The 13649-nt window shown below is 41.7% G+C and overlaps 1 protein-coding gene across 1 annotated transcript in view; it reads right to left on the reverse strand.

Annotated features, from left to right (window-relative positions):
- The window catches only part of SBSPON (somatomedin B and thrombospondin type 1 domain containing), a 54688-nt gene extending 50109 nt beyond the window's left edge, over positions 1–4579 (reverse strand). Inside the window, exon 1 of the mRNA XM_043976342.1 lies at positions 4230–4579. Coding sequence (XP_043832277.1) covers positions 4230–4455 — 226 coding nt within the window. The 5' untranslated portion in view covers positions 4456–4579. The remainder of the gene's footprint in view (positions 1–4229) is intronic.
- Between the last annotated feature and the right edge of the window lie 9070 nt (positions 4580–13649).

The following is a 13649-nucleotide window of genomic DNA, read 5'->3' on the forward strand; positions in this document are numbered from 1 at the left end:
AAACCACACACACAAGAGTCTCCAGTTCTGAATGAACTTACATTCTACTTTGGCAAGAGAGGGCAGAGGCAGGAGATATGTACATCAATAAATACAGGATAATTTGAGGTCATATAGAAGCTAAAACAACTTGTTGGTTCAAGAAAACCCTTGAATAGGAGGTGGCACTTAGACTGAGCTGTGGTGGACAGGGTGCTGAATTTGGGAGTCAGAAGACCTGGATTAAAATTCCACCTCAAAAATTTACTAGCTTTGGGATGCTAGTAAATCAATTAATCTCAACTTGCCTCAGTTTCTCATCTGTTAAATGAGGGGGTTGGACAAGATGGTCTCTAAACTGGCTTCCAGTTCTAAATTTATGGTCTTATGAGCCATGAAAGGAACTAAGAACTCTTTTTTTTTTTTTTGGAGGGGAGGGGGGGACAGGGCAATTCGGGTTAAGTGACTTGCCCAGGGTCACATAGCTAGTGTCAAGTGTCTGAGGTCACATTTGAACTGAGGTCCTCCTGAATCCGGGGCCAGTGCTTTACCCACTGCACCACCTAGCTGCCCCAGGAACTAAGAATTCTAAGAGGTAAAAGAGAAAAAGAAATTCTGGGCAAAGGGATCAGTCTCTGCAAAGGTACTGAAATTGGGGGTGGAATGCTGAATTCAGCAAATAGATCACTGACTGGAAAACAAGAGTGTGAAAGGAGAATAGTATGAAATATATCTGGAAAGGTGACTGGAAACCTGATGAGGGGAGGGACAGTTTTAAATGTCAAGGTGAGATTTAATTTTATCCCAGAGGCAAAAGAAAACCATCGAAGCTTCTTGAGCAAGAGAATGACACAGTCTGAACTGTACCTTAGTAATATTAATTTGGTAGTTGTGTGGTAGATGATTAGAGTGAGAATAATGTAGAAGCAGGAAGAATCAATTTGTAGTTCATTGCAACATTCCCAACACAAGGTGACTGAATGAAGACAGTAGGCATGTGAGTGGAGAGAAGGGAATAGAACCAAGAGATAATATGGAGGTAGAGTTGATGAGGCTTGACAACTGAGTGGATATGGAAAGGGAGGGAGAGGGAAGAGTCAAGAATAATTCCAAGGTTTTGAATCTTGATGGCTGGAAGAATGGTGATACACTCAACAGAAATGGGGAGATTTGGAGGATGAGTCAAGTGTAAGAAATGGTGAAGCGTACATTAGAGTATCATATCACAATGGTTCCTTCTACTCCTATTGACACTTTTCAGAGGTAGAAGAGAATGGTTAATTTCCAAAATAGTAAACAAGAAAGAATTTCACTTCTTTCCTTGCTGGTTACAACTTTACTCTTGCACCTGCCTTATTGTTGAGAAGATCATTTATCAGAGGCAGCTAGATTGTGTGGTAGAGAAATCCCTGGGTCTGGAGTCAAGAAGAACTGAGCTCCAATCTGGCCTCAGACATTTGCTAGCTCTGTGATGGTATCATGATACAGGGTTATTGTAGTAAGGATCAAATGAGATATTTGTAAAGCACTTATCACAACACCCAGCATATAGTAGGTACTTAGTAAGTGCTTATTTCCTTCCATCCTCATCTCCCTTTTTCTCACCTTCCTATTTGCCCAAAGTGAGAACTGTGGCAGTGAGAATAACTTAGAACATACCACCTGAAAGGGAGAGGAGGCTGACCTTGCCCATGAGGAAAAAAAGCAGCGTCACTTAAGAGCAGGAAAAATTCTGGAGACACCAATGCAGAGATATCAATATCTTGGGTAAGATAAGGAGTGGTTCAAGAACATGATCACACAACCACCATTTCTCAGGCTTTAGCTAGTCTTTATTTCATCTCTCCTAGATCACTGAACCATATCCCTCTAACCTATCTTTCCAGTTTCATCTCATACTATTCCTGTTCACATGCAGACTACATGATGTAGTGAATGGAATACTTGGGTTGGCCTCAGAAGACCTGGGTTCAATGCCAATGACTGACACTGTGTGATCCTGGATAAGTCACTTAACCTCTCTGTGACTCAGACAACTCCCTAAGACCTATCTACTAGGATGGGATACAGTCAGTTCCCATACCAGGAATTACCCCATGCTACATAAATCAGATATTTCAGTATTCTACATTGTAATTAAAGTGAATTACTCTCTATCCCCATTTTTATTCTGAGCTCTTTAACATCTTTATTTTGATTCTAGGTGGGCCAGTGGATAGAGCTCTGGGCTTAGAATCAGAAATACCTGAGTCCAAATACAGCCTCAGGTACTTCCTAGCTGTAGACTTTGGGCAAGTCACTTTAACCTGTTTGCCTCAGTTTCCTCAATTGTAAAATAGGGGTAATAATAGCACTAACCTCCCAGGATTACTATGAGAATCAAATGATATAATATTTGTCAAATGCTTATCACAGAACCTGGCATTTATTATTATCATCATCTTTTCAATTTGATCTTCAACATCAACAAGCAGCATAAATGTTTCAACATACAAATAGAAACAAGAAATAGGATTGTATGTAAAGCTTTGAGCTTCATTTACAGTTTTAAAAAGTGTATATATTAAGTTTAACAAAGTAGTAAGAAAATTGCCCTACTTGTTTTGAGTCCCTTTCTGAGATTCCTTCCGTTCTCTTCCTTCTCTCCCTTCTTTGGGCCATTCTACATTTCTGGAATGTATTACTCCTTTGTTGAAATCCTTTTCCTTTCAGACTCAATTCATAGGGCCTCCTCCAGGAAGCCTTTCAGGCCTCAAATTTCTCAGCACTTTGACTAGATCTCTCCTTTGCACCTAACGGCACTCTTTCTTCTGTCACAATACTTGTGTATGTCTCTACTGGGTCATAAAGTCTTTGAGAATAGGTCTTATCATTGTAATCATATAACCTAGTTAAAACAGTGCTTTGCACATAGTAGGCATGTTCAGTGAGTTACCCAATGAAATGATGTAGATGCTGAGCCTGATTCTTGCCTCCTGGGGAGGGGGAGTGGAGAAGAATAGGACCACGGGAATCACTTTGTAACAGAAACTGTCTCATCTCCAAACAGCCCACATTCGTGCATTGCATCGTAAGGTGTGTTGCATTCTAAGTGTGTACTAGGCCAGTGCAACCCAGAAAAATCAGTGTGGCTCTTAGCAGCTTAATGATTTACAGAGCCATAGGATTTAGAGTTTTCAGAAGAGGAACTGGAGATCCACAGTCACACAGAGAGCAAGTGTCATCAGTCATATTACTATTTACTTCAGTGTGGATGGCATGGAAAGCAATTTTAAATATACCACTCAGGGTCTAACAAACTGGCTGTTGCTATAAATTACAAGTTACATTTACATAGCTCCTAAGAGATAGGTAGTGAAAGTTTCCTGCCCACCTTTTCTTTTTAAGGTGAGGAAACTTAGGCTCAAAAAGTAACTTGCGGGGCAACTAGGTGGCGCAGTGGATAGAGTACCAGCCCTGGATTCAGGAGGACCTAAGTTCAAATCCGGCCTCAGACATTTAACACTGACTAGCTGTGTGACCCTGGGCAAGTCACTTAACCCCAATTGACTCACACACACACAAAAAAAGTAACTTGCCCACGATATCATAGTAAAATGTTAGAGGAAAAGCCATTTCAATCCGGATGCCTGCGTCTCCCATCTCCTACTCTAGCATCCTTTCCCCTCACCATGCTGACTCCAGGATAGTCTTAGCAGTAGCTGAACTCTAATATCTCTTCCAGTTCTAAATCTATTCCGATTGAAAAGAGAACTTCCCGTCATATTTCTCAGGCAGGTACCTACTGGGAACACTTAGAGAAAGAAAATGTTTAGGAGAATGATACCACGCAAATCCTGGCATTATGATGTATACTGGCAGATGCATTCCTACGTAGGCAGGCTATTTTTAATCCCCGCCCCCTCCCTTTACAACCCCCCCCCCCAAGCCCTCCGAACCATGACCCCAGAAAGTTCTAAAGGACTCCTGCCCCACCGGGTGGTCACTAACTTCTCCCCAAGAGGGTGAGTGGAAGTTCTCCAAGTTGGTGAGAAACACTGCCCGGGCTCTCATCTGAGCCTGAGTCACATCCGAGAATTCTTTGGGCTTCTTAGACAAGGGCCCCAGCTCTGCAGCTCTGCAGCGCTCAGGACAGAGTTGCGGGATGGCCAGCCCTAGCAGGGTCAGGTGAGGGCACTAAGACTCCCGGGGAGCGGGCTGCCCCCTTCGGCCGCATCACGCCCCTGTCCCACGCTCGCCCACCTCCCTACCTGGGCACGCCCTGGAGTAGTCGAAGCAGCAGTCCCCAGTGAGCCGACACGCTTGGTCGCAATAGCACGTCCCGTAGACCCTATCCAGCCTCCAGCCCCGGCCAAAGCAGGTGGGGTCCCGCCCAGGGCAGCACCGCCCCACTTCTGAACAGCCCGCTTGGGCCCCGGCCCAAAGGCGCGCCAGCCCCCAGAGTGCCATCCAAAGGGTACCCGGGAGGGTCCGCATCGCGAAGGCTTCTCCCCTCCCTAAGGCAGCAGTGACCGTAATAGGGGCAAACGAGGCGGCGACGGTGAGTTGATTTGGTCCCCAGGGAGAGTGAGCGGGCTCCTCCGAGAAGCGGGTGGAGGAGGCGGCCCCCAAACCGCCAGAGAGGCAAGGCGCGCCCCTCTCCCTCCTGCCAGCCCCCGCCCTTCTCGGACGCAGCCCCTCCCCATCTGCCGCTGCCCGTGGCGTTCGAGAGACCGCACCGCCGCGGTTCCCGCTTTTGCAGGACCAGACCGTGCGGTATTCCTCCTATCCAGGGGAACCCTACCGGGGCGCCAACTTCATCCCTTTCCCTACTTCTCGCCCCTCTCGGGGCAGCAACTGGCCCTTTGGGTCCCTCTTCTAACTCTACTCCCCACTCCAAGGAAGGAGCCAGAAAGCAGCTTCCCGCTGCGCTCTCCTTCCGCCCTTCCTTACTCTCCACATGGGCTGCCCCTCAGGGCAGGGAGCGTACCTACCCGAAGACCAGAAAACCCCGCGAGGTGAAGCAGCCGGCGGGGGAAAGAGCAGGTGGAGCGGCACTCTGGTGGGTCCCAGGCCAGTGAGTCCTAATGGGGCGGGGTGGGGGGGAGGAGGGAGCAGCGGCCCATTGGCACCTGTAGTCCCTGGCGCCTTTGGCATCGATCTCTATTCAAAGCCGTTTAAAACCAGCACTGAATACCCAGAAGTAATAGGGGTCTGGGGGGAAGTATCAGGAATTACCGCTACCATTTATGAAAACCGGGGGTTCCCCTCCCGCCCCCATTCACGAATTTCCTATTGCTGGGAGCCGAGTTCTCGTATCCTCTGGAGGACGGGCTCTGCCAGAGAGCCACATTAGGAAGGTTGTACCGAGGGTTGGGAGCAAGAGCGAGGTGTGTGAGGTGAGTGAGGGATTGGGATGGGGTGTGGAGCTTCCTTCAAACCACCGAGCAAAAAATTGTTTGCTTGTATGGAGAATCAAAATGAATGACTGTGATTGAGTGACTGGATGAATAACAAAGAAATGTTAGTCCCTCCTTATGACCAAAGTCTATTTCCACGTAGATTTCCCATATCTATAGACGCTTTTAAATGATGACGCTTGAATAGAAAGGATTTGGTGCTTTTTAGATCAACTTTCTCTCCCCAAACAATCCAAATGCAAATGCTTGAAAGGCGTTCCCCAGCCCCTTCTCGTGCTGACCAAAAAAGGTACGAGATCTGAAATTGTGCGAGATTCCTTTCGGTTAAGCTTCCTTCAAATAACTGAACATATGGGTTCTTGTGTGAAACTGAACCCACAAAGTTTCTGGCTTAAGAGATGCTACCCAATTAATTTCTTCTTCAACAGAAGCCTTTTTGCAATAGCACTCTCTTCACTTTTAAAGGAAAGCATCAATAAAATCATCCAAATAAAGTGTACTGGTGAATGCCTCCAGTTGTCAAATAAAAGTGGCATCTCCCCCCCCCCCATTCCAATCCAACAAGCACCAACCCTGTGTCAACCACTATGTTGGTTCCAGAAATACAAAACATGAAATGAAAAATAGTATCTACCTTCAAGGAACTTACAGTCTGTGGGGTGTGGTACAAGTAAACAGATGAAAAAAATACATGATGACATGAAGAAGAATTCTCTGCTAACAAATGAGGAAGATAATGAAGTGGTACAGCGGGTGTCATATCACTGAACTGTGGGGGGATGCTAGCAAGTGAAAGTGAGGATAGTCCATCATGGGGACACTCTTCTAATGATAAATTGTATTGTGCCCTAGGAAGATAGCAATTAGATTTATCAGATCCAGGGGGCAACTAGGTGGCACAGTGGATAAAGCACCGGCCCTGGATTTAGGAGGACCTAAGTTCAAATTCGACCTCAGACATTTGACACTTACTAGCTGTGTGACCCTGGGCACGTCACTTAACCCTCATTGCCCCCCCCCCAAAAGATTCATCAGATCCAAAATTGGGAAATATAGCTTGATATAAGATACTCATATCCTAAAGATATAAGAATATAGGTATAGATAGAAAGATAAAGTTTTTACAAAGCCTACAAAGCATGCTTTCATTTACTGAAATCAGAACTGTCACAGAAAATTCCAAACAAATGATCCTTTCACCTATAAACCCTGATAACAGATTAATTCTGGTTTGCAGGTTGATTCTGTTCCTTTTACCCAAGCAGAATTCCTTTTGAAATCAATGAACTGATAAATCTTCATGATGTAATGGACATGGTACTGGCCTCAGAGTCAGGAAGATGGGTTCAAATCCTGCCTCAGGGAATTCTAGTAGAGTGAGGAAAGGCTATATGGGATCCAGCCTCAGAGACTTACTAGCAGAATGGGAAAAGGTTATATACTCTGGGAAAGTCATATGGCACCTCTGTGCCTCAGTTTCCTCATCTGTTGTAAAAATGGGAGGGGGGAATACTCATTTTACTTGATGGCCTCTAAGCTCCCTTCTAGCTCTGAATCTGGTGGTACAAGGGAATTTATTTCTTTGTGTGACTAAACAATGAGGTTTTCAGGATAAATTACTTTAATCCAGCTCCTAACCAGACTCTGTCCTTGACCTCCTTTATAACTTTCCCTTGTCCACTCCTTCGATATCCTTCTCTAATTGATGAGTTCTTCCCCTGTAATCTCCATTTGAGGAAGTAGCCACTTTAGCCATAGTCACTTCTAATCCTGCTCAACTCTGACTACTTTTCTGCCTTGTGCCCCCTCCCTTTTCTGGTTCCTTTTATATATTGTCTTCCCACATTAGAATGTAACCTCCTCGAAGTCAAGGACTATCTTTCTGTTTGTATTAGTATTTCCAGGGATACCACAGTGCCTGGCATATAGTAAGCACTTACTTAATGCCTTATTTTCCATCTAATCTAATACCTTTTTAATTTTTTTTCTTCAGGTAAATTTCCCCCCATAGTTTATATGATTCAAATGAAGACTTCCAAAAAACATAATTCTTATTACTTAGTTCTCATTTCCCCTCATTTTCATAATACACTCTCAAATGAGAACCTCAATAATAACACAACACAATATTGTATCCATGAGCCACTGTGAGACTTTCTGACAACACACCCAATGCAGTTTTTCCTCCACACCTTCCAAGAGGTTACTTGCACTGCAGAACACCTTTAGGTAACTAAAATTCTCTAACTTTGCAGGTATTTGGAAAAACTCCAGAGGAAAATGAGACACTGGTGAATTTATTTCATGAATTAATTTCAATGTACTAATGGAAAACTATGTCAAAGAAGCGATAAAGTGGAAAAAGATGAGCTAAGGGTTTCAATAGATTTACTTAAAAGATTGAAATATACATATCGTTTCACCACCACATAAACTAAGAGAGAGAAAGAGTGCTCTGGCCAAATTCCCTATACTTAACCTCAGAAAGTGTGCTATCTGAGATCTAGATAGTCCTGTTCAATTTAGACCCAGAAACAAATGTGGATGTTCTCAAACTTTTAAAATTTTTAGCCAGAAATAAAAGCATTATTTTTAAGAGACAAAATAAAAGAGAACTTGTCTGGTAAGAAACAGTGGAATTCATGTTAAACTCATGTTAAAGCTTGCACTCTTGCAAACATCAAGATAAGCCACTCCTAGTAGCCACTAGCAAAGAAGCAATTTCTACAGGAACAGGCAAAGAAAGTCAGCAGGACAATTGACATTTCAAACCATAAAGTTCACATCCTTGCTGGAAACAGTATGCTTTTTAATATAACAATTAGACACTTTGTATTCTATGTTTTGAAGCAAATTGAAAACAAGAAGATTGAAGAAGAGAGACTAATTCCAGTGACTGAGTGGGTAAGGGAGTGTGACCCTGCTCCTTGAAAGAAATTACTTGTAAAGGTTTGTTCCTTAGAAGCAGTAAGGGATAATTAGCAAGATCATGGGAAGAGGAGGAGAAAAGAGGCACAAATGAGAAGGTGAATCCTAATCTAATAATTCCTTGCATTTGAATACTACTTTATAGTTTCCCAAGTAAGTTTTCATAATTATAATATTTGATAGCTCACAACTGAAGGTAGATATGGAGCTGGGGAATGAGCCCGGACCTAGGAGTTAGAACTGGATTCTAATGTTGACTTTGATACTTGTTCACTGTATGACCTTGGGCAAGGCATTTTCCCTATCTGGGTCTCAATTTCCTTAAATGTAAAATAATTAGACTAGATCAGAGGCATCAAATTCATCAGGTCTCTTGCTGCAAAATTCCCAGTGCTACCAATCCAGATTAAAGTGTAATTGAAAAAATATTTAGCAAAATAAATAAAAATACAATAAAACATAGATAATGTTAATTTATGGTGTTCTCAGTCAGTATGTAGCAGAAAGGATGCATTTCTATTTAAGTTTAGTACCACTGGACTAGATGATCACTAAGACCCCTTTCAGCTCTAATGCTATATGTTAAAGCTTGTATTACATGAAAATATGGAGACAAACCCTGCGTAGCAGCCAGATAAGTATATGCAATTGTATAGGGGAATGTAGCTGAGTCTGTACATTGACTCAATTTTGGCAGGCCACAAGGTCTTGCACCTTGCTAAAGGATGTATGCATCCAACAGCAAATTATTGGTTCTCATACCCCCATAATTTGGGGCTGAGTTGAAGAAGATTGGGGTCAGCCAAGAAGAGCTACCCACTCTGTGAGCTACAAGGGTAAAAGAAGGGTGGCTCTAGGCCTCCTTTGAGGTAGCCTCTTTATTGGAACATATACTGGCAGAGATTACCCTTGAAATTCCAGTAAGGATGGAAGGGGTTCCCCTTCTCTTGCCCTCTGATCTAGAAGCAATGGCTATTATACATGCGGCAGTGAAAACATGTGCTTGCCTATACAAACCTCAAACTGGACCTCAAGGCCTTGGCTGCCCCTTCTAATTTAACATCTTTTTTTTTTTTTTTTGGTGAGGCAATTGGGGTTCAGTGACTTGCCCAGGGTCACACAGCTAGTAATTGTTAAGTGTCTGAGGCTGGATCAGAACTCAGGTCCTCCTGAATCCAGGGCCAGTGCTCTATCCACGGCGCCACCTAGCTGCCCCTGCCCCTTCTAATTTGCGTGTCTTCCACTAAATGTGACCCAGCACAGATCTTGAGAGATGGAAGTTTCCAATCCTGGAAGCTACTTTGTGAATTTGAGCAACTGAGATTTCCTTGAGTTAGATGTTGGTTGCTGAGCAGCAGGTGATTTCCAAAACAACATCTTGGAGGAGATAAATACCTTAAAGACTAAGAAAACCATGGCTATGCCCTGGCTTGTCAGATTTCAGACTTGTGAATTCCCAAAAAAGACATCAGAAATGAAAGTGAAATGTCCATTCAGCAATTGCCTTTATCTCTCAGAAGAGTATAATAGGTATAATGGGTTACTGTTCCATATTTTATTGATTAATGTGTGTTTTGTTTTAAGCATTTCACCTCTGATGGAGAAATAAATAGCTGTCCTATACCTGACTACTAATTTGTATAGTGAGTACCATTCTAGGTCTCCCCTAAACTCTAGACATGAGACATATCTTTAATAATATCTTCCCTGGAGCTCTGAAGTGGAGGCAATGAGCTATAAAGTATGAGAAAAGCCTGACTCTCTGGGGTCAGGCTTCCCCACAGGGCCACTTGTAGGAGCTACCCCCTCATCCCCTGGGTGGAACACCATATACACTATATGTATGTGTGTGTGTGTATACATACATACACATATATGTATATATATATATATACACACACACACGTGTATATAGTTTTTTTTGGTGGGGTACAAACAACTAGAAGAATGAAGCTTCTTGAAACGTGGCATCTGCTCTGAGCAGAGAACTATGTATTCTAAAAGGGATGAAGAAGGGAAACGTTCTATTTTACACATAAAAAAACCTCAGAGATACAAAGGAGTTAAGAAGCATGGTCAAATTCATGCCACTCATTAATGACATAGCTAGGTCTAAAATCCAATTCTCTTAGTCCATTCCCTTCTACCATAGCAAATGGCCTTATTGTAAGACAGATGAAATTCAATAAAATATAAGCTCCTTGATAACATGGACTGTTTCATTTTGACTTTGTATTCTCAGGGTACCTGATACATAGTGGGTACCTTTAAATATGTGTGTGTAGGTGCAGCTAGGTGGTGCAGTGGAGAAAGCACCAGCCCTGGATTGAGAATGACCTGAGTTCAAATCTGGCCTCAAACACTTGACACTTAGCTGTGTGACCCTGGGCAAGTCACTTAACCCTCATTGCCCAGCATAAAAAATAAATAAATATGTGTGTACACATTTAATAAGAATGTTTGGACCACCTGGATTTGATGGAGCTGCCTTATTATCCAAAAGTATTTTATGAAACCCTGGATTAATAGGAGCAAAATGCCCTTTGACTGAACTCCAAACTGAACCCAGATAGCTAGCAAATAAGTCCCTATCTTGTGGGGACATTTGAGCATCCTCATCCTGGCCAAATTCCTTTTTGAAATCCTGTAATCTTATCAGAGTGTTTCTGCATTTCCTACACACTAGTTATAAATGAAAATGTTAAAACTGCTTTGCATTACATCCATTCTTGTTGCAGTATTGGCTTTGGGGTTGATTTGTATCATGCTAATGAAACTGATAACACCCTGTCACCAGTGAGCAAAGAAACCTTATATATCCTTAGAAAGGGAGTTTTCAAGCTCCTTTTTAGGAAGGGGTTTCCACATGAATCATGCTTGCTTGTTCTTGGGATAAACAAACTGGTACTATGTTTTTTCTGTCTGTCTCTGATCTGGTTTTTCTTGTAGGAGACATGAAAATAATTTCTTGGATTTTTAATTTTTCTGTAGGAGACAAGCAATAAAAAAACAATATTTAACTATATATATGTATATATATATAAATGTTTATGCTAAACTATCAAACAGTAAATAAAATGAGCATTTATATATGTAGAAGTACATAAAGAGGACTGTACATAAAATTAGGACTTTTTGTATATCTTACTTTTAAATAATAAATTCAAAATGTAACTTTCAGAATTGTCCTACTTGTGTGTGATTCTTTCTAGACTTCCTTCTGTGCATTAAAAATGCTTTAAAGAAAATAATAAATGTTGGAGAAGCTATGGGAAAATTGGAACACTAATTCATTGTTGGTGGAGCTGTGAACTGATCCAGCCATTCTGGAGAGCAATTTGGAATTATGCCCAAAGGGCGATAAAGCTGTCCATACCCTTTGACCCAGCAATACCACTTTTGGGTCTTTTTTCCAAAGAAATCATGGAAAGGGGAAAGGGACCCACATGTACAAAAATATTTATAGCTGCTCTTTACATGGTGGCAAGGAATTGGAAGTTGAGGGGGTGCCCATCAATTGGGGAATGGCTGGACAAGTTGTGGTATATGAATACAATGGAATACTATTGTGCTGTAAGAAATGATGAGCAGGAGGAGTTCAGAGAAACCTGGAGGGTCTTACGTGAGCTGATGATGAGTGAGATGAGCAGAACCAGAAGAACATTGTACACAGTATCATCAACATTGAGTGTTGATCTACTGTGATGGACTATATTCTTCTCACCAATGCAATGGTACAGAAGAGTTCCAGGGAACTCATGATAGAAGAGGATCTCCAAATCCAAGAAAAAAAAAAAAAGAACTGTGGAGTATAGATGCTGAATGAACCATACTATTTCTTTTATTTTTGGTGCTGTTGGTTTTTTTTTCTATTTTGAGGTTTTTCATCATTGCTCTGATTTTTTCTCTTATAACAGGACTAATGCAGAAATAGGATTAATGTTATTATGTGTGTATATATATATGTGTGTGTGTATAGGTATATATATGTATATGTATATAGATATATAGATATAACCTATATCAGATTACCTGCTGTCTAGAGAAGGCGGGAGGGAGGGGAGGGAGGGAGAAAAATCTGAAATTGTAAAGCTTGTATAAACAAAAGTTGAGAACTATCTTTCCATGTAACGGAAAAAATAAAATACCTTATATGTAAAAATAAATTAAATTTTTTAAAAATGCTTTAAAGATCCTTTTTCTCTTCTTTTTCCCTTTTTTTTGGGGGGGGGGAGGCTATCCTATCCCTAATCCCCTATACATACCTTCTCAAGTTGAAAAGGGGGAAAAAAGGGAAAATGCCTTGTAATAAATATACTAGACAAGCAAAACAAATTAGTATACATGTCTGTACTGAAAATCACAGTAGGTTCTTTATTACATGTTGTTGAATTAAATTGTAGTGTGACCTCTTACTTAATACCACTTACCATCACAGCTAGTACGTTTTTGGAACTCTTTCCTACAAAGGCAATATATTCCACCCACTCACAAGCCATGAGCTTATGGCTCCCTGGTGAGCTGGAGTCTAAGATGGGCCCAGCACATGTTGGTCTTCTTTTCTATGCTACAATGCCTTATCTGATTCCTAAACTTTTTCCTGTGCCACAATGCCTCTTGAAAAGCAGCTGGTATCTTGCCTCCTTCCTAGGAACAGAACAGTGTCTGCTACCAGAGCAGCTGTATGAGCAGCAATGGCAGCAACAGACTAGCCATTTCATACCTGAGAGAGAGAGAGAGAATATGGTGAATAGATTTTTCTTAATATTTCAATACAACCTTGACAAGTGAAATTAAAATGATTTTTTTTTGGTGGAGGAGGAATATCCTAAAACTTTTGAAGTTAACATTAATGTGGGGGCAGCTAGGTGGCGCAGTGGATAAAGCACCAGCCCTGGATTCAGGAGGACCTGAGTTCAAAACTGACCTCACACTTGACACTTGCTAGCTGTGTGATCCTGCACAAGTCACTTAGCCCTCATTGTCCCACCAAAAAAAAAAAAAAAGATATTAATGAAGTTAACATCAATGCAAATAAGTATTCCCCTCTCTTAAACTGTCAGAGAAAGAATGCAGGGCTAAGCTGAATCATGCATTGAATTCATTTGGATAATTCTTATTGTCTTATGTGAGATTGATGAAATTCAGAAATAGGCTGACATTGCTTCCCTTAACAACCTTGTAGAAAAGAATAGGTTTTCTATCTAACAGAGTACTGTGAAAATCCTCTTGGAAGTTGTCCATCCTCAGTAATGTGGTAATTAGATAAAGATTGCCGATACAGACTACTCTGAGGGGCATGACATGCATTCTGTGATTCAGGGATTCTTCCCCTACCACCTT

Source organism: Dromiciops gliroides, chromosome 1, assembly GCF_019393635.1.
Source record: "Dromiciops gliroides isolate mDroGli1 chromosome 1, mDroGli1.pri, whole genome shotgun sequence".
Taxonomy (NCBI): Eukaryota; Metazoa; Chordata; class Mammalia; order Microbiotheria; family Microbiotheriidae; genus Dromiciops; species Dromiciops gliroides.